General features: G+C 36.0%; 1 protein-coding gene across 3 annotated transcripts in view; it reads right to left on the minus strand.

Annotated features, from left to right (window-relative positions):
* GRIA4 (glutamate ionotropic receptor AMPA type subunit 4) overlaps positions 1-26,431 on the minus strand; it is a 536,727-nt gene that overhangs the window by 78,064 nt on the left and 432,232 nt on the right. For all 3 annotated transcript variants that reach the window (XM_059929352.1, XM_059929353.1, XM_059929354.1), the window contains exons 6-7: positions 16,641-16,799; positions 11,835-12,002 (exon numbers count right to left, since the gene is read on the minus strand). In XM_059929352.1, the coding sequence (XP_059785335.1) occupies positions 11,835-12,002; positions 16,641-16,799 (327 nt within the window). The remainder of the gene's footprint in view (positions 1-11,834; positions 12,003-16,640; positions 16,800-26,431) is intronic.

Here is a 26,431-nt window from a genome sequence, read left to right on the forward strand (position 1 = left end):
TATCTTGGGTCACAAATCAAGCCTTGGTAAATTTAAGAAAATTGAAATCGTATCAAGTATCTTTTCCGACCACAATGCTATGAGACTAGATATCAATTACAGGAAAAGATGTGTAAAAAATACAAACACATGGGGCTACACAACACACTACTTAATAACGAAGTGATCACTGAAGAAATCAAAGGGGAAATCAAAAAATACCTAGAAACAAATGACAATGGAGACACGATGACCCAAAACCTATGGGATGCAGCAAAAGCAGTGCTAAGAGGGAAGTTTATAGCAATACAAGCCTACCTCAAGAAACAGGAAACATCTCGAATAAACAACCTAACCTTGCACCAAAAGCAATTAGAGAAAGAAGGAAAAAAAATACCCGAAAGCTAGAAGAGGGAAAGAAATCATAAAGATCAGATCAGAAATAAATGAAAAAGAAATGAAGGAGACAATAGCAAAGATCAATAAAACTAAAAGCTGCCTCTTTGAGAAGATAAACAAAATTGATAAACCATTAGCCAGACTCATCAAGAGAAAAAGGGAGAAGACTCAAATCAATAGAATTAGAAATGAAAAAGGAGAAGTAACCACTGACACTGCAGAAATACAAACGATCATGAGAGATTACTACAAGCAACACTATGCCAATAAAATGGACAACCTGGAAGAAACGGACAGATTCGTAGAAATGCACAACCTGCCAAGACTGAACCAGGAAGAAATAGAAAATATGAACAGACCAATCACAAGCACTGAAATTGTAACTGTGATTAAAAATATTCCAACAAACAAAAGCCCAGGACCAGATGGCTTCACAGGTGAATTCTATCAAACATTTAGAGAAGAGCTAACACCTATCCTTCTCAAACTCTTCCAAAATATTTCAGAGGGAGGAACACTCCCCAACTCATTCTACGAGGCCACCATCACCCTGATACCAAAACCAGGCAAGGATGTCACAAAGAAAGAAAACTACAGGCCAATATCACTGATGAACATAGATGCAAAAATCCTCAACAAAATACTAAAAAACAGAATCCAACAGCACATTAAAAGGATCATACACCATGATAAAGTGGGGTTTATTCCAGGAATGCAAGGATTCTTCAATATACACAAATCAATCAACGTGATACATCATATTAACAAATTGAAGGAGAAAAACAACATGATCATCTCAATAGATGCAGAGAAAGCTTTTGACAAAATTCAACACCCATTTATGATAAAAGCCCTGCAGAAAGTAGGCATAAAGGGAACTTCCTCAACATAATAAAGGCCATATATGACAAACCCACAGCCAACATTGTCCTTAATGATGAAAAACTGAAAGCATTTTCACTAAGATCAGGAACAAGACAAGGTTGCCCACTCTCACCACTATTATTCAACATAGTTTTGGAAGTGTTAGCCACAGCAATCAGAGAAGAAAAAGAAATAAAAGGAATCCAAATCGGAAAAGAAGAAGTAAAGCTGTCACTGTTTGCAGATGACATGATACTATACATAGAGAATCCTAAAGATGCTACCAGAAAACTCCTAGAGCTAATCAATGAATTTGGTAAAGTAGCAGGATACAAAATTAATGCACAGAAATCTCTTGCATTTCTATACACTAATGATGAAAAATCTGAAAGTTAAATTAAGAAAACACTCCCATTTACCATTGCAACAAAAAGAATAAAATATCTAGGAATAAACCTACCTAAGGAGACAGAAGACCTGTATGCAGAAAATTATAAGACACTGATGAAAGAAATTAAAGATGATACAAATAGATGGAGAGATATACCATGTTCTTGGATTGGAAGAATCAACATTGTGAAAATGAGTCTACTACCCAAAGCAATCTACAGATTCAATGCAATCCCTATCAAACTACCACTGGCATTTTTCACAGAACTAGAACAAAAAATTTCACAATTTGCATGGAAACACAAAAGACCCCGAATAGCCAAAGCAATCTTGAGAACGAAAAATGGAGCTGGAGGAATCAGGCTCCCTGACTTCAGACTATATTACAAAGCTACAGTAATCAAGACAGTTTGGTACTGGCACAAAAACAGAAATATAGATCAATGGAACAGGATAGAAAGCTCAGAGATAAACCCACGCACATATGGTCACCTTATCTTTGATAAAGGAGGCAAGCATATACAGTGGAGAAAAGACAGCCTCTTCAATAAGTGGTGCTGGGAAAACTGTACAGGTACATGTAAAAGTATGAAATTAGAACACTCCCTGACACCATACACAAAAATAAACTCAAAATGGATTAAAGACCTAAGTGTAAGGCCAGACACTCTCAAGCTCTTAGAGGAAAACATAGGCAGAACACTCTATGACATAAATCACAGCAAGATGCTTTTTGACCCAGCTCCTAGAGAAATGGAAATAAAAACAAAAATAAACAAATGGGACCTAATGAAACTTCAAAGCTTTTGCACAGCAAAGGAAACCATAAACAAGACCAAAAGACAACCCTCAGAATGGGAGAAATTATTTGCAAATGAAGCAACTGACAAATGATTAATCTCCAAGATTTACAAGCAGCTCATGCAGCTCAATAACAACAAAAAAAACCCAAACAACCCAATCCAAAAATGGGCAGAAAACCTAAATAGACATTTCTCCAAAGAAGATATACAGATGGCCAACAGACACATGAAAGAATGCTCAAATCATTAATCATTAGAGAAATGCAAATCAAAACTACAATGAGATATCATCTCACACCGGTCAGAATGGCCATCATCAAAAAATCTAGAAATAATAAATGCGGGAGAGGGTGTGGAGAAAAGGGAACACTCTTGCACTGTTGGTGGGAATGTAAATGGATACAGCCACTATGGAGAACAGTATGGACGTTCCTTTAAAAACCTAAAAATAGAACTACCATATGACCCAGCAATCCCACTACTGGGCATATACCCTGAGAAAACCATAATTCAAAAAGAGTCATGTACCAAAATGTTCATTGCAGCTCTATTTACAATAGCCAGGACATGGAAGCAATCTAAGTGTCCATCATCAGATGAATGGATAAAGAAGATGTGGCACATATATACAATGGAATATTACTCAGCCATAAAAAGAAATGAAATGGAGGTATTTGTAGCGAGGTGGATGGAGTTAGAGTCTGTCATACAGAGTGAAGTAAGTCAGAAAGAGAAAAACAAATACAGTATGCTAACACAGATATATGGAATCTAAGGGAAAATAAAGGTCATGAAGAACCTAGTGGCAATATGGGAATAAAGACACAGACCTACTAGAGAATGGACTTGAGGATATGGGGAGGGGGAGGGGTAAGATGTGACAGGGTGAGAGAGTGGCACAGACATATATACACTACCAAATGTAAAATAGATAGCTAGTGGGAAGCAGCCGCATAGCACAGGGAGATCAGCTCAGTGCTTTGTGACCACCTAGAGGGGTGGGATGGGGAGGGTGGGAGGGAGGGAGATGCAAGAGGGAAGAGATATGGGAACATATGTATATGTATAACTGATTCACTTTGTTATAAAGCAGAAACTAACACACCATTGTAAAACAATTATACTCCAATAAAGATGTTTAAAAAAAAAAATGCTGAGTGCAGTGTCGAGCTGTTAGTAGGCTCTCAATAAACAGTCACTAAACTTAATACTATAACTTGGAATCAGAATTTAAAATAAACCTATGATTGGGTCTAAAAAAAAAAAAAAGAAAAAGAAATCCAGAAAAATAAACATATTTTTGAATATATTCGAGTGTACTTTATTCCAAATATCCTTTTAATTCATTTATACTTAACTTACATTCTGAACCCATGGCACTTCAGAACATTTAAGATGTAGTACTAAAAATACACACATATCACATTAATCACTTGAAAAATAGTGTTAGTAATAACTATAAAAACTAAAATAAACAAATACTTAATCCAAGGCTACAGGCAATTTAAAGATCTACTGAGAAGAGACCTTCAATATGGTGGAGGAATAAGATGTGGAGATCACCTTCCTCCCCACAGATACATTAGAAATACATCTACATGTGGAAAAACTCCTACAGAACACCTACTGAATGCTGGCAGAAGACCTCAGACTTCCCACAGGCAAGAAACTCCCCCATGTAACTGAGTAGGACAAAACAAAAAAGAAAAAACAGAGACAAAAGAATAGGGACAGGACCTGCACCTCTGGGAGGGAGCTGTGAAGGAGGAAAACTTTCCACACACTAGGAAGCACCTTCACTGTCGGAGACGGGGGGGGTGGCGGGGTGGAACTTCAGAGCCACGGAGGAGAGCGCAGCAACAGGGGTGCAGAGGGCAAAGCAGAGAGAGTCCCACACAGAGGATCAGTGCCAACCAGCACTCAGCAGCCTGAGAGGCTTGTCTGTTCACCCACCAGGGCAGGTGGGGTCTGGGAGCTGAGGATCTGGCTTCGGAGTCCAGATCCCAGGGAGAGTACTGGGGTTGGTTTCGTGAACACAGCCTGAAGAGGGCTAGTGCACCACAGCTGGTTTCACAGGGAGCCTGGGAAAATGTCTGGAACTGCCTAAGAGGCAAGAAAATATTGTTTCGGGGTGCGCAAGGAGAGGGGATTCAGAGCACCGCCTAAGCAAGCTCCAGAGACGGGCGTGAGCCACACCTATCAGAGCAGACACCAGAGATGGGCATAAAATGCTAAGGCTGCTGCAGCAGCCACCAAGAAGTCTGTGTGCAAGTACAGGTCACTATCCACACCTCCCCTCCTGGAGCCTGTTCAGCTCACCACTGCCGGGGTTCCGTGATCCAGGGACAACTTCCCCAGAAGAACACATGGCAAGCCTCAGGCTGTTGCAATGTCACGCCGGCCTCTGCTGCCGCAGACTGGCTCCGCATTCTGTACCCCTCCCTCCCCCAGCCTGAGTGAGCCAGAGCCCCCAATCAGCTGCTTCTTTAACCCCATCCTGTCTGAGCAAAGAACAGACACCCTCTGGTGACCTACATGCAGAGGCAGGGCCAAATCCAAAGCTGAACCCCAGGAGCTGTGCAAACAAAGAAGAGAAAAGGAAATTTCACCCAACAGCCTCAGGAGTAGCGGATTAAATCTCCACAATCAACTTGATGTACCCTGCATCTCTGGAATACCTGAATAGACACCGAATCATCCCAAAATTGAAGCGGTGGACTTTGGGAGCAACTGCAGACTTGGGGTTTGCTTTCTGCATCTAATTTGTTTCTGGTCTTATGTTTATCTTAGTTTAGTATTTAGAGTTTATTATCACTGGTAGATTTGCTTATTGATTTGGTTGCTCTCTTCTTCTTTTTTTTTTTTAATATATATATATATTTCCTTTTTCTCTTTTTGTGAGTGTGTATGTGTATGGTTCTGTGTGTGATTTTGTCTGTAGAGCTTTGCTTTTACCATTTGTCCTAGGGTTCTGTCTGTCCCTATTTTTTTTTTTTTGTACAGTTTTTAGCATTTGTTATAATTAGTGGATTTGTTTTTTGGTTTGGTTGCTCTCTTCTTTCTTTCTTTTTTTATTATTACTTTTTAATTTTTTTATTTTTAATAATTTTTTAAAAATTTATTTTGATAACGTTATTTTATATTTTTCCTTCTTTCTTTCTTTTTTTCTCCCTTTTCTTCTGAGCCATATAGCTGACAGTGTCTTTGTGCTCCGGCTGGGTGTCAGGCCTGTGCCTCTGAGGTGGGAGAGCCGAATTCAAGACACTGGTCCACCAGAGACCTCCCAGCTCCACGTAATATCAAACAGCGAAAGCTCTCCCAGAGATCTCCATCTCAATGTTAAGACACAGTTCCACTCAATGACCAGCAAGCTACAGTGCTGGACACCCTATGCCGAACAAGTAGCAAGACAGGAACACAACACCACCTATTAGCAGAGAGGCTGCCTCAAATCATAATAAGGTCACAGACGCCCTACAACAAACAACCAGAAGCAGACTTGCCCACCTGAAAGACAAGATCCAGTCTCATGTACCAGAACACAGGCAGCAGTTCACTCCACCAGGAAGCCTACACAACCCACTGAACCATCCTTTCCCACTGGGAGACGACACCAAAAACAATGGGAACTATGAACCTGCAGCCTGCGAAAAGGAGAACCCATCAGAGTAAGTTAAGCAAAACAAGAAGACAGAGGAATACACAGCAGAGGAAGGAGCAAGGTAAAAACTCACCAGACTAAACAAATGAAGATGAAATAGGCAGTCTACCTGAAAAAGAATTCAGAGTAATGATAGAAAAGATGATCCAATATCTTGGAAATAGAATGGAGAAAATACAAAAAATGTTTAACAAGGACCTAGAAGAACTAAAGAGCAAACAAACAATGAACAAAACAATAAATGAAATTAAAAATTTTCTAGAAGGAATCAATAGCAGAATAACTGAGGCTGAAGAAGGGATAAGTGACCTGGAAGATAAAATAGTGGAAATAACTATTGCAGAGCAGAATAAAGAAAAAAGAATGAAAAGAATTGAGGACAACAATTGTCTCAGAGACCTCTGGGACAAAATTAAATGCACCAACATTCGAATTATATGGGTGCCAGAAGAAGAGAAAAAGAAAGGGACTGAGAAAATATTTGAAGAGATTATAGTTGAAAACTTCCCTAATATGGGTAAGGAAATAGTCAGTCAAGTTCAGGAAGCAAAGAGAGTCACATACAGGATAAATCCAAGGAGAAAAAGCCAAGGCACATATTAATCAAACTAAAAAAATTAAATACAAAGAAAAAATATTACAAGCAGCAAGTGCAAAACAACAAATAACATACAAGGGAATCCCCATAAAGGTAACAGCTGATCTTTCAGCAGAAACGCTTCAAGCCAGAGGGAGTGGCAAGACATATTTAAAGTGATGAAAGGGAAAAACCTACAACCAAGATCACTCTATCCAGCAAGGATCTCATTCAGGTTTGACAGAGAAATTAGAACCTTTACAGACCAGCAAAAGCTAAGAGAATTTAGCACCACCAAACCAGCTCTACAACAAATGCTAAAGGAACTTCTCTAGGCAGTACACACAAAAGAAGGAAAAGACCTACAATAACAAACCCAAAACAATTAAGAAAATGGTAATAGGAACATATACATCGATAACTACCTTAAATGTAAATGGATTAAAAGCTTCAACCAAAAGACGTAGCCTGGCTGAATGGATACAAAAACAAGACCCATATATATGCTGTTTACAAGAGACCCACTTCAGACTTAGGGACACATACAGACTGAAAGTGAGGGGATGGAAAAAGATATTCCATGCAAATGGAAATCAAAAGAAAGCTGGAGTAGCAATACTCATATCAGATAAAATAGACTTTAAAATAAAGAATGTTACAAGAGACAAGGAAGGACACCACAAAATGAGCATGGGATTAATCCAAGAAGAAGATATAACAGTTATAAATATATATGCACCCACCATAGGAGTACCTCAATACATAAGGCAAATGCTAACAGCTATAAAAGAGAAAATTAACAGTAACACAATAATAGTGGGTGACTTTAACACCTCACTTACACCAATGGACAGATCACCCACACAGAAAATTAATAAGGAAATACAAGCTTTAAATGACAAAATAGACCAGTTAGATTTAATTGATATTTATAGGTCATTCCATCTGAAAACAGCAGATTACATTTTCTCCTCAAGTGCACATGGAACATTCTCCAGGATAGATCATATCTTAAGTCACAAATCAAGCCTTGATAAATTTAAGAAAATTGAAGTCATACCAAGTATCTTTCCCGATACAACACTATGAGACTAGATATCAATTACAGGAAGAAATCTGTAAAAAATAAAAATACATGGAGGTTAAACAATACGCTACTAAATAACCAAGTGATAACTGAAAAAAACAAAGAGGGAATCAAAAAATACCTAGAAACAAATGACAGTGAAAACACGATGACCCAAAACCTATGGGATGCAGCAAAAGCAGTTCTAAGAGGGAAGTTTACAGCAATATAATCCTACCTCAAGAAACAAGAAACATCTCAAATAAACAACCTAACCTTACACCTAAAGCAATTAGAGAAAGAAGAACAAAACAAACCCCAAAGTTAGCAGAAGGAAAGAAATCATAAAGAACAGATTAGAAATAAATGAAAAAGAAATGAAGGAAACGATAGTAAAGATCAATAAAACTAAAAGCTGCCTCTTTGAGAAGATAAACAAAATTGATAAACCGTTAACCAGACTCATCAAGAAAAAAAGGGAGAAGACTCAAATCCATAGAATTAGAAATGAAAAAGGAGAAGTAACAACTGACACTGCAGGAATATAAAGGATCATGAGCGATTACTACAAGCAACACTATGCCAATAAAATGGACAACCTGGAAGAAATGGACAAATCTTAGAAAAGCACAATCTTCTGAGATTGAACCAGGAAGAAATAGAAAATATAAACAGACCAATCACAAGCACTGAAATTGAGACTGTGATTAAAAATCTTCCAACAAACAAAAGCCCAGGATCAGATGGCTTCACAGGTAAATTCTATCAAACATTTAGAGGAGCCAACACCTATCCTTCTCAAACTCTTCCAAAATATTGCAGAGGGAGGAACACTCCCAAACTCATTCTACAAGGCCACCATCACCCTGATACCAAAACCAGACAAAGATGTCACAAAGAAAGAAAACTACGGGCCAATATCACTGATGAACATAGATGCAAAAATCCTCAACAAAATACTAACAAACAGAATCCAACAGCTCATGAAAAGGATCATACATCATGATCAAGTGGGGTTTATCTCAGGAATGCAAGGATTCTTCAATATATGCAAATCAATCAACGTGATATACCATATTAACAAATTGAAGGAGAGAAACCATATGATCATCTCAATAGATGCAGAGAAAGCTTTCGACAAAATTCAACACCCATTTATGATAAAAGCCCTGCAGAAAGTAGGCATAAAGGGAACTTCCTCAACATAATAAAGGCCATATATGACAAACCCACAGCCAACATTGTTCTCAGTGGTGAAAAACTGAAACCATTTCCTCTAAGATCAGGAACAAGACAAGTTTGTCCACTCTCACCATTATTTTTCAACATAGTTTTGGAAATTTTAGCCACAGCAATCAGAGAACAAAAAGAAATAAAATAAATTCAAATCGGAAAAGAAGAAGTAAAACTGTCACTGTTTGCAGATGACATGATACTATACATAGAGAATCCTAAAGATGCTACCAGAAAACTACTAGTAATAATAATTAATTAATAATGATTAATGCACAGAAATCTCTTGCATTCCTATACACTAATGATGAAAAATCTGAAAGAGAGATTAAGGAAATACTCTCATTTACCACTGCAACAGAAAGAATAAAATACCTAGGAATAAACCTACCTAGGGAGACAAAAGACCTTTATGCAGAAAAGTATGTGACACTGATGAAAGAAATTTAAGATGATGCAAACAGATTGAGAGATAGACCATGTTCTTGGACTGGAAGAATCAACATTGTGAAAGTGACTATACTACCCAAAGCAATCTACAGATTCAATGCAATCCCTATCAAAGTACCAATGGCATTTTTCACAGAACTAGAACATAAAATTTCACAATTTGTATGGAAACACAAAAGACCCTGAATAACAAAAGCAATCTTGAGAAAGAAGAATAGAGCTGGAAGTATCATGCTCCTGGACTTCAGACTATACTACAAAACTACAGTAATCAAGACAGTATGGTAATGTCACAGAAACAGAAATATAGATCAATGGAACAGGATAGAAAGCCCAGAGATAAACCCATGCACATATGGTCACCTTATCTTTGATAAAGGAGGCAAGAATATACAATGGAGAAAAGACAGCCTCTTCAATAAGTGGTGCTGAGAAAACTGGATAGCTACATGTAAAAGAATGAAATTAGAACACTCCTTAACACCATACACAAAAAGAAACTCAAAATGGATTAAAGACCTAAATGTAAGGCCAGACAGTATAAAACTCTTAGAGGAATACATAGGCAGAACACTCTATGACATAAATTACAGAAAGATCCTTTTTGACCCATTTCCTAGAGTAATGGAAATAAAAATAAAAATAAACAGATGAGGCCTAATGAAACTTAAAAGCTTTTGCACAGCAAAGGAAACCACAAACAAGATGAAAAGACAACCCTCAGAATGGGAGAAAATATTTGCAAATGAAGCAACTGACAAAGGATCAATCTCCAAAATTTACAAGCAGCTCATGCAGCTCAATATGAAAAAAACAAACAACTCAATCCAAAAATGGGCAGAAGATCTAAATAGACATTTCTCCAAATAAGATATACAGATTGCCAACAAACATATGAAAGGATGCTCAACATCACTAATCATTAGAGAAATGCAAATCAAAACTACAATGAGGTATCACGTCACACTGGTCAGAATGGCCATCATCAAAAAATCTACAAACAATAAATGGTGAAGAAGGTGTGGTGAAAAGGGAACCCTCTTGCACTATTGGTGGGACTGTAAATTGACACAGCCACTGTGGAGAACAGTATGGAATTTCCTCTAAAAACTAAAAATAGAACTACCATACAACCCAGCAATCCCACTACTGGGCATATACCCTGAGAAAACCATAATTCAAAAAGAGTGAAGTACCACAATGTGTATTGCAGCACTATTTACAACAGTCAGGACATGTAAGCAACCTAAGTGTCCATCAACAGATGAATGGGTAAAGAAGATGTGGCACTTATATACAATGGAATATTACTAAGACATAAAAAGAAACGAAATTGAGTTATTTGTGGTGAGGTGGATGGACCTAGACTCTGTCATACAGAGTGAAGTAAGTCAGAAAGAGAATAACAAATACTGTATGCTAACACATATATATGGAATCTAAAAAAAAAAAAAAAAAGGTTTGGAAGAACCTAGGGGCAGGACAGGAATAAAGATGCAGACATAGAGAATGGACTTGAGGACACGGGGAGGGGGAAGGGTAAGCTGGGACAAAGTGAGAGAGTGGCATGGACATATATACATGACCAAATGTAAATTAGATAGCTAGTGGGAAGCAGCTGCATAGCACAGGGAGATCAGCTCGGTGCTTTGTGACCACCTAGAACGGTGGGATAGGGAGGATGGGAGGGAGACACAAGAAGGAGGAGATATGGGGATATATGTATATGTATAGCTGATTCACTTTGTTATAAAGCAGAAACTATCACACTATTGGAAAGCAATTATACCCCAATAAAGATGTTAAAAAAAGTAAATAAATAAAGGCCTACTGAGGTAGTTAGTAGATTAGTAGATTAATAGTGTTTGCAAATGTTTGAGGTTCTTCCTCATTCTTGGCCCAAGGTAGGCTTGTACTTCTTGCACCCTTTTTGGTTAGCTAGGTCTATGTGACTCTTTCTGACAAGTGAGTTGTAAACAGATGTGATGAGTGCCAGAGCATTTAATTGCCAATTAGAAACCTCCCCACAGCTCTTCGCCCTTTGTAGCATTCAAGATAGTAGCTGCTATGTCAGCTTGGATCCCTGAGTGATTATAATAAACAGAGTGCCCCTACTAATCTGGTGTTTGTGAGTGAGAAATACTCTTTTGATGTTTTAAGCCACTGAGACTTGGGGTTGTTTATTACTGTGGCATAACCAACTTATCCTGGCTAAGCATCTACATATCATACAAACATCAGTATTCTATCCAGTATCCTATTTAGAAATGTCTCAGAAATGAAAATGGTTCAATATAATAAAATGGCAATTGTAATATGTATTTATTCACAGATAGATTATTTTGTTTTCTTGAATACTCCATTGAAAAATGACTGTGAAATAAATTGAACGTAAATAAAACTGTGAGTTACCTGTTTGAGCGTCCTCTCCATGTCAATCCCCTGGCCCCATGGAGCAGCAGGATTTGCCAGACAATCCCCAGCATTTCCTCTCCTGGAAATATCAATTTTCTGTCTCCTAAGACTTCGGAATGTTTCAGCCATCACAAGGACTCCATCATAAGTCAGAGCAGATGTATACTAACAAAATGAAAGTAATTATAATGGTAAATGTTAAATTCTTATCAATCACCAGAATTGGGGACGAATCTGGGGCTTCTGTGTGTTTATGACATAAAGTACCATGCTGCCAGAAGGGCAGTTAAATTACTGATAATGAATTGCCTCTAGCTTCAGAAATTTCTATTATTGCTTTATTACAAAGACTGTATATCAATTCTTAACACTGTGATTTTAAAAGGAGAAAACACACTCTGAAAAATAGAAATTCTAATGCACAATTTTCCATCAGCTGGGAGAAGCAAGGCCTCTAGGTGTCGTCTTTTTGTTGTGTTCAAGTGAAACAGCTAAAGTATAAAAAAAAAAAAAGGATGAAGGCCGTATTTCCAAAATCCATCTTGTAATCTCTTGCTGTGTTTGAACTCCAGGAGGGCTCGAATGTCTCACTCTTTCCTCCTCCAAATGCCCATCAGGGGTCCCTTAAATTTAATATATGTTTATTGACTTGGAGTGTATAACTCTGTCCAGTTTCTCAGAAGAATGAGTGGGAATGTTTACTGTTACTCAGATATAGAATGCCAGAAATAACATCTATTTATTTAACATGTGTATACACATGGCTAAATAAGCACAAGTATTGTTATGTGCATGCCTGTTGAGTGTGCTCAGGAAGGTTAAGTCATTTCTCTAAGTTTCTATCGTAACTTAGGATAAAGTGGAGAAATGAAGTATAGATCATCTGCTTTCTGATGATCGTCCCATGCCTCTCTTTGAGAAAAGACAAAACCCTCAGGAAAAGATTATTAAGGTTAGGAGAGGAAATGAGGAAAAACTGAGAAGAAAATGTGATTTGTTTAAGCTGAAAATAAAAAGAACAGGGAACAGTTTTAAAGTTTGATTAGAAAATTCCTAAACATATGAAACATATGGAACAATTTTCTTTAAGTGTGGCAGAACATGAACTGCTAATCATAACAAAAAACTACATTATCTCTTTCAGGAATTCCATATGGGCAATTCTATATGATTAACACATTCTAAGCCTATACGAGAGGTTCTTTTGTGCTATGGAATGTGGAAAATGATCCTGATTTGCTGCTTATAAATTAATAAAAATCATTTGAAGTTTAAATCATAGAAAGTAAACTTAGGCAATATATCTGCTAAGCATAGCAGTCAGCACTCCTGGGAAGAGAAGGACTAAAACATGGATAAGATAAAGAATATAAATTCTAACAAAGAACCTTTCAATGGCAGAGAATCTAATTAAAGCTTCATCAGAAAGACTTATGTGTGACTTATAAATTATAAGCCTTGCTATATATTCTTCAAGGACATGACAAAATAAGCTTAATGATAAGCATACACCCTCATATTTGGAATGGGATGGTCAAAGGAAATTAAGGCACTTAACCAAGGTACTAAGCCAAAAATAGACATACCTCCTCCCCTGCCTGGAGCAACATAACTTTGAGTAGAGAAAGCCATCAAATCATCTTTCTGGATGGCAAGAAAATAAAAACAAGAAATAAAGTAGAACTTATCAAAGATATAAAGGGCAAGAGAAAAAATGCAACGCTAGCATTTTAGGATCAAGAGAGAAGAAAAGAAAACTATTGTTGCTTTTCTAATAGGGAGAAAGAAGCTGAGAGATATGACTCCAAAAAAAGCAAAAGCACTTGCTGTGTTTTAAAAAGTCCATTCATTTTTATGAAACAAGTGAACTAGAAAAGAGAACAGATATCGTATAGAGTGGAGCAGAGAAAAGCAGACATTCAACCAGAGTGGCAAAAGCTTTTGACGGGTCATAGAGCTGATAGATGGAAAGAAGCAGTAGTTTAAACTGGTTTTACCTTTTTAAAGGATTTCATTCTTTTCCATGTGTCTTATTGTGCTAAAGTCCAAGAAATCATATTTATGGGCACACATTTCTAGATGGTATCTAGAAATTCTTATTAAACATACTCTTCATTTTGGAGGAGAGTAAAACTAAGTCTTGACCAAGAGCTATTCACTGCTTTAACCAGTGATTAGAATGGTGGGATGAATTCTGTTTATCAACATTTGTATACAAAAAGATAGAGTTTGGCAGAATCACAGCGCAGTGGCAAGAATTTAGGTTTTGAGAACTAGGTGAATTCTAATTCTGCTACTCATAGTTTTATGGGAATATGTTGTACATTTTTCAGCTATGAAGCAGAACAAAATCAAACAAAATAATGACTAGCTTTTGTGGTACTTGTGAGGATTAAATTTCATATCATATCTCAGAGCTAGATACTGGCTAGGAATGGTGAAGACTACAAAGATGGCCCAAAAGATGGCTGTCTAGTGTTCCTCAGTGCAAGAAAACTGTGATGTGTCTTATGGAAAAAATACATGTTAGATAAGGTTTGTTCTGGCTTGAGTTATACTGCTATTGGCCATGAATTCAATGTTAATTTATCGACAATGTCTTAAATAAGATGTCTTTAAACAGAAACACACATAAAACAAAATGTTATGTGTTGATTGGTTGATAAAAATGTTGTGACCTAACCTTGTAATTTCCCCTAGGAGTTAGTGTTCAGTATTCACTCATTCAGTGTTCATGGCAACCTTATAGAATGGAACTACCATGAACAATGAGAACTGGCTATATCTATTTATTAAAAGGCCACTGGGTGCCAAATATTATGCTAAGAAAACTGTGAAAGATGATAAAATTATATGTATTTATATATAAAACAAAGTGCCCAAAGCTTTGACATAGATAAGTCTGGGGTTGGAGATGATCAAATAGTAAACATTGTGGTAGGCTAAAGGCAAGATAGGGAAGGACAAACCACACCAGTGTGTCCAGACAGGAGGACCACAGTGGACACATATTATTACATATTATCACTGAAATGAAAAAAGTAACAAGGAGCTGCAAAACGCTGCCAAGAAGTTTGAAGCCCATTCTAGATACTAAAACTGTAAGGGTAACAAGAACTTGAAGAGATGGTTTACAGAAAAAATACTGAGATAAAAAATGGCTGAGAAAAAGATGTGAGGAAGGAAGAAATACAAATAGAGAAGAGAAGGGCAAGGTAGTCTCTACATACACTGATGACAGAATGAGGGGAATATGCTGTAAAGCAAACTGTCCCAATGAGTTTAGAAGGAAGCTTTACACTTTTTTCCTTGTGCATTAATACTTGATATAATTGAGCTTTGGGGATGATTTTTCTCTGAACCAGCTTGAAGGCAAAAAGACTAAAAGACTTCTCAAGTTTCTTTTAATCCTGAAGGTGGTTTACATCTTGAAAATTTTTTGGCTTTTTAATATGCTTTCATATGTATTATCTAAGTATGAGAAGTGGTGTAATATAGTGGACAATGCACTTGTCTAAGACTTAGGGAACCCATGACTTGGTCCTGGGCATTCCACAAACCTGGTCCTTGACTCAGGGACAGCCAATTAACATACCATTTAATATCTTGCATTTATTAATCTGTAAAATCAGAGGGTTGGACTACGGTGCTTGGGCATATTGGATACTCAATAAATGCTTTCTTTTGAAATTCCATGCTTCTATAGAGTAGTGAAATTGTTATGACTAGCCAAATTCCTATATTACAGAGAAGAAATTGACATGGATAGTAGGGAAAGTTTTATAATTAGGAAATGGAAGAACCGACTTGCTCTACCCCTAGATCATAGTTTTCTAGGCTTGAATTTCCAAATTATATTTGAAAACTTTTTACTAGAATACACAGTGAGAGATTAGTAAAAGTTGTTGAAATGATAATTCCTTTTTATGTAAGCATTAAAAACCATGTAGGAGTTGGAGTTTAAGAAACATTATGCCATTATTTACACGATATCTAAGGAAGTCATCTATCTTTTCAGGAGAGAAAAAATGTGCTTATGATCAGAAATTTACCAGCTTCCTTTGTAGATACCAATAACATACTTCTGCAATGTCTGTCACATAAAATTAAACAATCATCTGACATTTTACTGTTAACTTGAAAGAGAAATTTTGCAGAAGCTTATACATTTTACATTTCTACCAATTTCCCAATTTCCTTAATCACTGTAAATCACTTTGCAAATATATTTTTATCTGGGTGGAATAGCTACCAGTGGTTGTTCACATTTGAAATATTTAGCTAACAAAATGTTTTTAAAAAGCATACAATTTCTTCATGGAAATTCATATGCAAAGTAATAATAAAATAATATAGCATAACAATAAATTAATAAAATAATATAGCATATAGAATAATATAATATATATAATATAATATATAATATAATATAGTAAACTACTTGAACTAATGTCTAACAACTCCTCTCTTAAATATAGAAATTTATATGCAAAGTAATAATAAAATAATATAGCATAACAATAAAATAATAAAATAATATATCATATAGCATAATATATATAATATAATATATAATATAATATAGTAAACTACTTGAACTAATGTCTAACAACTCCTCTCTTAAATATAGAAATTTAGAAATTATTAAGGGCTGTGTGACAAATAGTGACAAAATATTTCTGCCCTATGCCACACTGTGTCTGGCAAAATATTACTAGAAAAACTGCATAATGAGCTTTCTACCTTAAATTTTAAAAAATACTAAAAATTCTAAAAATAGATAAGATAAAAACAAACAAATACCTTTGGAGGTGTCTCAGATCCTGGATATTCTCTCTGATCTAGTTTCTTCCAGCGATCCATTAATTTGGTTACCATAGGTGTATTAAAATCTACTAACTGGAATCCTGTAACATTGGCTCCACCATGTATAAATCTCTCAAGAGAAATATCCTTGAATCCCTATAAAAATCAATATGACAGTTTGTTTAGTTTATTATTATACATTTTGTCTCTTCAATGGTAACATAAATTGGTAACCAATATGATTTCTAATAAAATGACGGCTAGAAACAGATGGAAGATCCAATTTAGCTGTTAAATTCTCTCATTCAAAATTTAATACATGACACCACATCAACAAAAGAAAAGGCAAAGATCACATGATCATCTCAATAGATACAGAGAAAGCATTTGACAAAATTCACCATCCACTCATGATAAAAATTCTCACCAAAGTGGGTATAGAGGATACATATATCAACATAATAAAAGCTATTTATGACCAACCCACAGCAAACATAATACTCAATGGTGAAAAGCTGAAAGCCTTCTTGCTAAAATCTGGAGCAAGATAAGGATACACACTCTCACCACTTCTACTTAACATAGTATTGGAAGTTCTAGCCACAGTGATCAGAGAAGAAAAAGAAATAAAATGTATCCAAATTGGTAGGGAAGAGGTAAAATTGTCATTATATGCAGATGACATGATACTATATACAGAAAATCCTAAAAACTCCACATAAAAACTACTAGAACTGATAAAAGGATTCAGCAAGGTAGAAGGATGCAAGATTAACATACAGAAATCTGTTGCATTTCTTTACACTAACAATACATATCCGAAAGAGAAAGTGTAAAAAATAAACTTTCAAAATCACATCAAAAAATAATTAAAATACCTGGCATAAACTTGACCTCAGAGGTGAAAGACTTATATCCTAAGAACTATAAAACAATGATAAAGGAAATTGAAAATGATTCAAAGAAATGGAAAGATATCCCATGCTCTTGGATTGGAAGAATTAACATTGTTAAAATGACCATACTATCTAAAGCATATACAGAGTTAATGTGATCCTTATCAAATTACCCATGCCATTTTTCATAGAACTAGAATGAATAATCCTAAAATTTATACGGAACCACAAAAGACCCAGAATTGAAAACCAATCTTGAAGAAAAAGAACAATGGTGGAGGCATAACCCTCCCAGATTTCAGACAGTACTACAAAGCTACAGTAATGAAAACAGCATGGTCTTGGCACAAAAAACAGACATATGGATCAGTGGAACATAACAGAGAGCCCAGAAATAAACCCACACACCTACAGTCAGTTAATCTTTGACAAAAGAGGCAAGAATATACAATGGAGAAAAGACAGTCTCTTCAGCAAGTAGTTTTGGAAAAGCTGGACAACTGCATATAAATCAATGAAGTTAGTATATCCCCTCACACCATACACAAAAATAAATTCAGAATGGCTTAAAGACTTAAATATGAGAAATGGTCCCATAAAACTCCTAGAAGAGAACATAGGCAAAACAATCTCTGACATAAATTGAACAATGTTTCATAGGTCAGTCTCCCAAGTCAAAGTAAATAAAGGCAAAAATAAACAAATGGACCTAATCAAACTTAAAAGCTTTTGCACAGCAAAGGAAATCTTAAATAAGATGAAAAGACAACCTACAGAATGGGAGAAAATATTTGCAGATGATGCAACCAACAAGGACTTAATTTCCAAAATAAACAAACAGCTCATACAGCTTAACAGCAAAAAAAACACAAACAACCCAATCAAAAAATGGGCAGAAGACCTAAACAGACATAATAGACATGTTTCCAAAGAAGACATACAGATGGCCAAAAGGCACATGAAAAAATGCTCAACATTGCTAATTATTAGAGAAATGCAAATCAAAATCACAATGAGGTATCACCTCACACAAATCAGAATGGCCATCTTCAAAAAGTCTACAAATAATAAATGCTGGAAAGGGTGTGGAGAAAAGGGAACCCTCTTACACTGTTGGTGGGAATGTAAATTGGTGTAGCCACTATGGAGAACAGTATGGAGGTTCCTTAAAAACTAAAAATAGAGTTACCGTATGATCCAGCAATTTTACTCTTGGGCATATATCTAGAGAAAATTCTAATTTGAAGACATTTGCACCCCAGTGTTCATAGTAGCACTATTTACAGTAGCCAAGACTGGAAGCAACCTAAGTATCCATCGACAGATGAATGGATAAAGAAGATGTGGTAAATATACACTATGGAATATTACTGAACCATAAAAAGAATGAATGCATGCAGCAACATGGATAGAACTAGAGATTATCATATTAAGTGAAGTAAGTCAGATGGAGAAGGACAAATATCATATGATATCAGTTATATGTGGAATCTGAAAAAATGCTACAAATGAACTTATTTACAAAACAGACTCAACAGACATAGAAAACAAACTTATGGTTACCAAAGGGGAAGGGGTGTGAGGGATAGATTAAGAGTTTGGGATTAACAGATACACACTATTACATATAAAATAGATAAACAACAAGAGCCTACCATATAACACAGGGAACTCTATTCAATATTTTGTAATAATCTATAATGGAAAAAATCTGAAAAAAAATATATACACACACATATATATATACACATATGTGTGTGTGTATATAACTGAATCACTTTGCTCTACACCTGAAACTAACACATTACAAATCAACTATATTTCAATAAAAAATCTAATACCTGAGAAAATGATATAAATATTTCTAGTTCAGTTCAATTCAATTTAACAAGTATTTCTGAAATGTCTCTGAGTGCCTTTTATGAAGCATGGAGGAGGATACAGGAGATGAATGAAAGCATCAAAAAGTCTTCTGTTGAGGGCATAATTGCCCTCTGATGTAGATAAGCAGATATGTGTCTTATGTGAAAATGCATCTTATATCAAGGTATAATGGTACTCTGAGTCTGTGATGGGTAACATTTTTTAGGGAGGTTCAGTTTAATTACAAAGTGTTTTAAAGCAGACAGAGATGGCGACTTGAACTAGAGAGGGTGAAAGCTTTGATTACATCAGTCACTACAACCCTCGTAGTCCTGGGAAATGGCAGTGGACAAGAAGAGAGCAAATAGGCCATTCATGTGTGATAGGGAAAAATATGGAGCTCACCAGGTGGAGTGAGGAAGGTGGCAGGAAAGGGTGTCATCTCACTTGGCCCAGAAGTAGTTATCTGAGTTTTAAAAATTCTGGAAAGTTATTTATTTTCTAACTGTATCTTTCTATCATCTATCTATCTAGCTCACTATCATCTATCTTCCATATAGTTTATTTTAGACCAGGCTCTCTTTTTTCCATTAAGAATTTAAGGTACATTACAAAAATACGCACCCAATTTTGTAAACAAATAAACAATTATAGGAAGAAGGCAAAAAGTGTATTACAGAAGTGAATTCATAAAACCAAATATATTAGCTCTGAGAAAAGTAAACCACACATACACACACACACACACACACACGAGTTTGAAGGATCTGTGCTTTCTTTCTTTTCTGTTCCCTATTAGTATTTAGGAAACTTTCTTTTGAAAATGTGAATTTGATTCAGTCATGTTGAGAAAACTAAGGGAAAGTGTTTTATCTATGTATCTATGTATGTATGTATGTATCTATCTATCTATCTATGTATCTATCTATCTGTCTATTTATTTGTTTATTTATTGGTCAAAGTAAAATATGCAGCAGTGACCCTACAATATAGTAAGATTCAGGGAGAAGAGGAAGACCTAGTGTTACTTATCCTCCTGCATATGTCTCAGCCATGATTTTGGAAACTTCTCTGTGTTTTATTTTAATAACAAAGGAGACTGTCTTACTAGCCAATATATGCACATTACTTTCTGGCTATCCAAAAAGAAACAGACCAGTCTATTGGCAACTAAGGAAGGTTGCTATTGAAAGACCCAGGAGTGTGTATTCATAGTTAATATTGTTGCTGGGCTTATTAGGTACCAGGCACTGTGCTAAGCACATTCCACAGATCATCAATCTAGTTTAGTTCTCATAAACTTATGAGATAGATCTTATTATTAGCCTTATCTTACAAATAAGGAAACTGAGAATCAGTGGAGATCTATTCAAGATCTCTCAGCAAATACATATTAGAACCAAAAGACTCTTAAGTTTGTCTTTTTAACCCCATGCTCTTGTGTATTCTTACACAAATATGTGTTTTCAATTTTGGTATTTATCATAATATCCATAGGAGAGGCAGGGAGATACTGTAGGAAAAAACCCAGGCTTTGAATCCCACTTCTGTAACTTTCTAACCTTAGGTTTCCCACATGCAAAATAAGAATGATAATGCTAAAGCAGCTAGCATCTGGTTTAAATTCAGTAAATAATAGATATTATTAATTAATTCATTCAACAAATATTTATTACATGCTTATTATATGCTAGCTAATTTGACAGTTCATCACTAATATTCTCATTTCACTGGGAAAGAAACTAGACACCAGAAATCAAATCCATGTTTTTGAAATTGGAAAAACACTGTCTATCAATCTCTAGCTAGTAAAATGTCAGTTGAACATTTGTTTGTTTCTGTGAGAAGATAAGGCAGACCCAGAGGCAGGAAAATAAATTCAATTTTCTAAAAGACCCAGTGATTCAACTATTGCATTAGCTGCTAATTGATGACATTTTATTTTATTTTAGCAGTGGCTGAAATAAAAGGCCTGCCAAGTTTTCTTTGATAGAGTTATCCCACAGCTGCAATACTCACAGGCAAAACTTCAGGCTTCAGAAAAATCATCTGATGTAAAGTCTAACTGATAAATAACAGTTCACATTTCTCTGATTCCATTCTGCTGCTATGCTGAAGGTAAAGGTGAAAATATTACCACATCTGATTATAAGCTCCTTTTAGCTATGATCTGAAAGAATGGTGGGTGGCTCAGTTAATTTTAGCTATGTCTGTTTGAGTACAGGCAATATTTTTTCCTTCATATATTTTAAAATAATTTTATATAGCAAATTGATAGGATCTAGATTGTGAAGTAGTTTTCTTGGAAACGGTTACTTTGGTGACTATTTAGATTTCAGTTTTTACCCAGAGAATATTTTGGAACTGAAAGTTCTGAGAAACACTGTAATAAAATTGTAACTCTACAATCCTGGGACAGTGAGGGGAGGTGGTCAGTGGTTAAGTAACTAAGTAAATAATGTCCCAGAGGCAGAGGGGAAACCAAGGTAGAGGCCTTCTGCTTGTTGAAATGGGCTATTCAACAATGCTTGCATTTCACAATGGTTAGTGACATCCTAAGAAAATATTAATTTCCAACTTGGTTTTCCTTTTAATTTTCATTTAGAGTTCATACATCCTCTGGGAATAAGGGGGAAAGTGAAATTAATAAATTATAGAACTTCAGATATCCTGATGATTACTGATGTAAATTTATATACATCCATCACATCATAGGTGTTTAATAAATACTTACTTTATGTTTTTTCTAATTAAGATAACATTTCTGCTGTTTTGCATTTCAGGTTCACAGGTTGACTAAATCATACTGAGACCACTCGGGTGCAGTTAAAAACAAGGAACCTTAAATAGAATGGGAGAGATTCTGTCTTAACACCTTTTAAAAATTAGGTTAAAAATTTACTTAAAGTATGTGGTTTTGATGATCATGTAGATAGATGGTGGAGTCAGACATGCTCAATGCAGAAAAGTTGAAAAATATAGGAAACACCAAGAAAAAAGTAAAATAATGTCTCCAAATTAATGGAATCTTTAACTGGGGTCATTGCACTTGAGTAAAAACTTGCTAGACTCCAAATTTCAAAAATTGAGTTTTAGTCTCCATTCTTACTAACCAGACACCTAAATGTGGACAAGTCACTTTCCTCTCTGTATATTAATTTCCTTACTTTCTAAATGAAGCATGAATGGTGTGTGCCTGTGTGTGATGGTGTGGAATAGGTAAGGAATAGATTCTGTTAATTTTTAATGATATAACCTGAACATTCTATAATTTTATACTACTTTATGACAGAGCTAGGTGTTTTCCTAGATGTGATAGTAAATTTTAAATGATAGTAAGATTTTAAGAATGTGCCTTGAAGGAAATTTCCTTGGAACAAACATCAACAATTCCTTATTGCTACTGTTGGCCGTATTTAAATCATCTGAGTGCTGGAGGAGAGATGAAGAATGCTCTGAATATAAATACAGAGATTGTTTGTAAGGCCAAATTTCCCCTTAAGGGTGGTATAGGAAATGCTTAAATGAATGGTCACTTTGTGGCTATATAACTTATTTACTAATCTTGAGTTTATTTATTTATTTGAATTTATTTATTCTTCGCAACTAGATAGCACAGAGCTTCAATCTTGATTTTGAGACTTAGGATGTGTGTGATCTTGGGTAAATTATACTGAACCCCATTTTCTGATCTATGTTTATCTATTTTGAGGATTAATTAGAAAAATTATAGTAACAAAATAAATACAGTGACATAAGCTGGGTGCTGGAGGATAAAAAGCCATTCAACACATAAAGAGTAAGGATAATGGCCCTTTTTATAAGGTCAAAAAAGACATTGTTCCTGCCCTTAATGATCTTGTGAGGTGCTAATGTCTCATTTGCCACTAGGCTACAGGAAGTTGGACAATACCTGGCACAGAGGAAGTATAAAATAATGATTTCATAAAGGAAAACAATGAATGCATTCTGTACTATTAGTGTACAGGGTGATTTTCGAACCCAGAAGAGTGGCTATCTGATTAGGTATATAAGGACAGCTTTCTAAAAGAAGTAACTATTAATTAAGATTGGGTGGGGTAAGTGCCTCCTGGTGTAGAAAACAGCATAAGCTAAAGCTGCAAACAAAAAAGCAACATTAGGTCTGGGAATTAATTTGGTTTTAGGAAGGGACACATATAGGGTGGAGTGGGAGAGAGGTTCTTGAGTTAAGCAGGGATAAATCTTAAAGAGCATTGTACATTAAGGTAAGTAGTGTAATACTTTATCCTAAGGGATTTTAGTAGTGTGGTACTTAGATTTAGAATGCTTACTCTGATAGGAGATGGTAACAATGGGTGCAATTGCAGTATGTCATTTTGAGAGAAATGCAAGAAGTCAGTGGCAGGATGAGATGGAAGCAGGTAGAGTTTGAAAGACCAAGCGGTCTTTCCCTTTTATGAAGGGCATGAATTCTTTTACTGAATTTGCAGCCTGGAGCCAATGAAAATAATTTAAGCAGGGGAATGAAATAATCATACCTGCCTTTGAAAAATAACAGGGAGCAAAGTGAACAAATAACTGGAAAAGAGAAAGTCCAAGGGCAAAGTAGGCAAGTAATTTTCTTATTTAAATCTCTGTAAAACAGACTACATTGAACCACCAGATAGACAGTTTTCCTGTATCTAAGTTTCTTTGAAATTTCTAGAACAGAGCTTAATTGGCTGAGATACCATATGCTTTCACCAGTACCTCTAGATGCATAAATAAAAAATACATATACCCACATATTTTGGGCACCCCAGCCCTGGGGTCCAACACTGGGAAGATGAATCCCCTTAGCTGATTTGGAAACCAGTGGCACTAACAGCAGGGCTGTAAGAAACATAGACTGCTCATGAAGAACACAAACACACTTGCTTACTTGTGGGAACAAGGAAGAAGAAGCAAATTGAAATAGCCTGGGACTCTGGTCAGTTACCCATGACTGCCCCAGCATGTGCCCTGGCCTACAATGAACACCTCCTCCAGCCCCTCTTGCTCCAGCCGCTCCCAACTAGGGCAAAGACTACCATAGCTGAGGAGAGTGCACAATTGGTGAGGATGGAGCTGGCATGGCATCTGAAAGGGGCAAGGGTGGCCATTACTGGTGTTTGTGAAGGTGGCAGATCAGGAGCAATATGGAACTCTGACTGGTGTGCCAAGACTGTCCCAACACATGTGCCAGCCCCCACCTGGTACCTATCCTGGTCCCTCTTCTCCAGCACTGCTCCCCTCTGGGGCAAAGGTGCCATTACTGGGAGTGGGGAGAGCACACACTTAGAGGAAATGGAACCAGCTCTGACCCGAACCTTGGGGTATCTGCTCCAGCAACTTGGGACCCAACACCACCCATGATAGGGCAGTGATAACCACTAAGCATCAGAGAAGCTCCAGATCACACTTGGCTCTGGATGAAGTCTCTCCATCATCAGCACCATCTCCTGTCAAAGTGATAGCTGCCAGTACATTCTGGCATGGGAAAAACATGAAACATGATCACTTCAGATCCAGACCTCCCACGAAAGCCACTGGGCACATGTAGGCTGCATTGAGATGTTCCCACACAAGGACACCCCTTGAAAACCAGGATAGGTAACTGTGCCACCCAGTTTTATAGAGAAAGGGAAAATTAAGCAAGATGAGAAGAAAGAGGAATTTGTTCCAAATGGAACAATAAGAAAAAACCCTGAAAAAACAACTAATAGAACAGAGATAATTTACCAGATAAAGAGTTCACAGCATTAGTAATAAAAATGCTAATGGAACATGGGAAAAGAATAGATGAACACAATGAGAATTTAATCAAAGAACTAAAAAATATAAAAAGAACCATTCAGAGCTGAAGAATACAATAACTGAAATGAAATATAGAAGGAATAACAGCAGATTAGGTGATGCAGAAGAACACATAAGTGATCTGGAAGATAGAATAATGGAAATCACCCAATCAGAACAGCAAACAAATTTTTTAAAATGAGGATATTTTAGGTACCTCTTGGACAACATCAAATGTACTGATATTGGCATTATAGGGGTCCCAGAAGGAGAAGAGAGAGAGAAAATGATTGCAAATATATTTTATAATATTGTGGCTGAATACTTCCCGAATCTGAAGAAGGAAACAGATATCCAGGTACAGGAAGCGTAGAGAGTCATAAACAAGATGAACCACACAAGGACATATTATAATTAAAATGGCAAAATCTAGAGATAAAGAGAGGACTTTAAAGGTATCAAGAGAAAAACAAAGAATCACATAAAAGGGAACCCCCAAAAGGCTATCAGCTGATTTTTCTGCAGAAACTTTGCAGTCAGGAAGGCAGCATCATGATATATTTAAAGTGCTAAATAGGGAACAACCTACAGCCTACGATACTCGAACTGGCAAGATTATCATTCAGAATTAAAGGAGAGCTAAAGAAGTTATCAGACAAGCAAGAACTAAAAGAGTTCATCAATACTAAATCAATCTTACAGGAACTGTTAAAGGGGCATATCTAAGTGGAAAAGAAAAGGCTACAACAAGAAGAACTTATAGGAAAAAACATCCCACTAGTAAAGAAAAATATATAGTAAATGCTGTGGATTAACCACTTAAATAAGCTAGTGTAATGGTTAAAAGACAGAAAAAAAGGAAAATCAACTATAACTACAACAAATAGTGAAGAAATGATATGAAGATGTCAAATATGACATCCAAAACACAAAATGTGGGGGAGGGGAGTAAAAAAGTAGATGATTTATAATGTGTTTGAACATAAGTGACTATCAGTTCAAAACAAGTAGATATAGTTAGAGGTCAGCATTTATGAACTTGATGGTAACCAAAAATCAAAAATCTACAATAGATACATAAAAGCTAGAGAGAACCAAACACTAGCATACCACAAAAGAAAATCATCAAACCACAAGGGAAGAAACTAAAAGAAAAGAACAGAGAACTACAAAACAAGCAGAAAACAAGTAACAAAATGGCAATAAGTACATACCTATCAATAGTCACTTTGA

This window comes from Balaenoptera ricei, chromosome 8, assembly GCF_028023285.1.
Source record: "Balaenoptera ricei isolate mBalRic1 chromosome 8, mBalRic1.hap2, whole genome shotgun sequence".
Classification (NCBI taxonomy): Eukaryota; Metazoa; Chordata; class Mammalia; order Artiodactyla; family Balaenopteridae; genus Balaenoptera; species Balaenoptera ricei.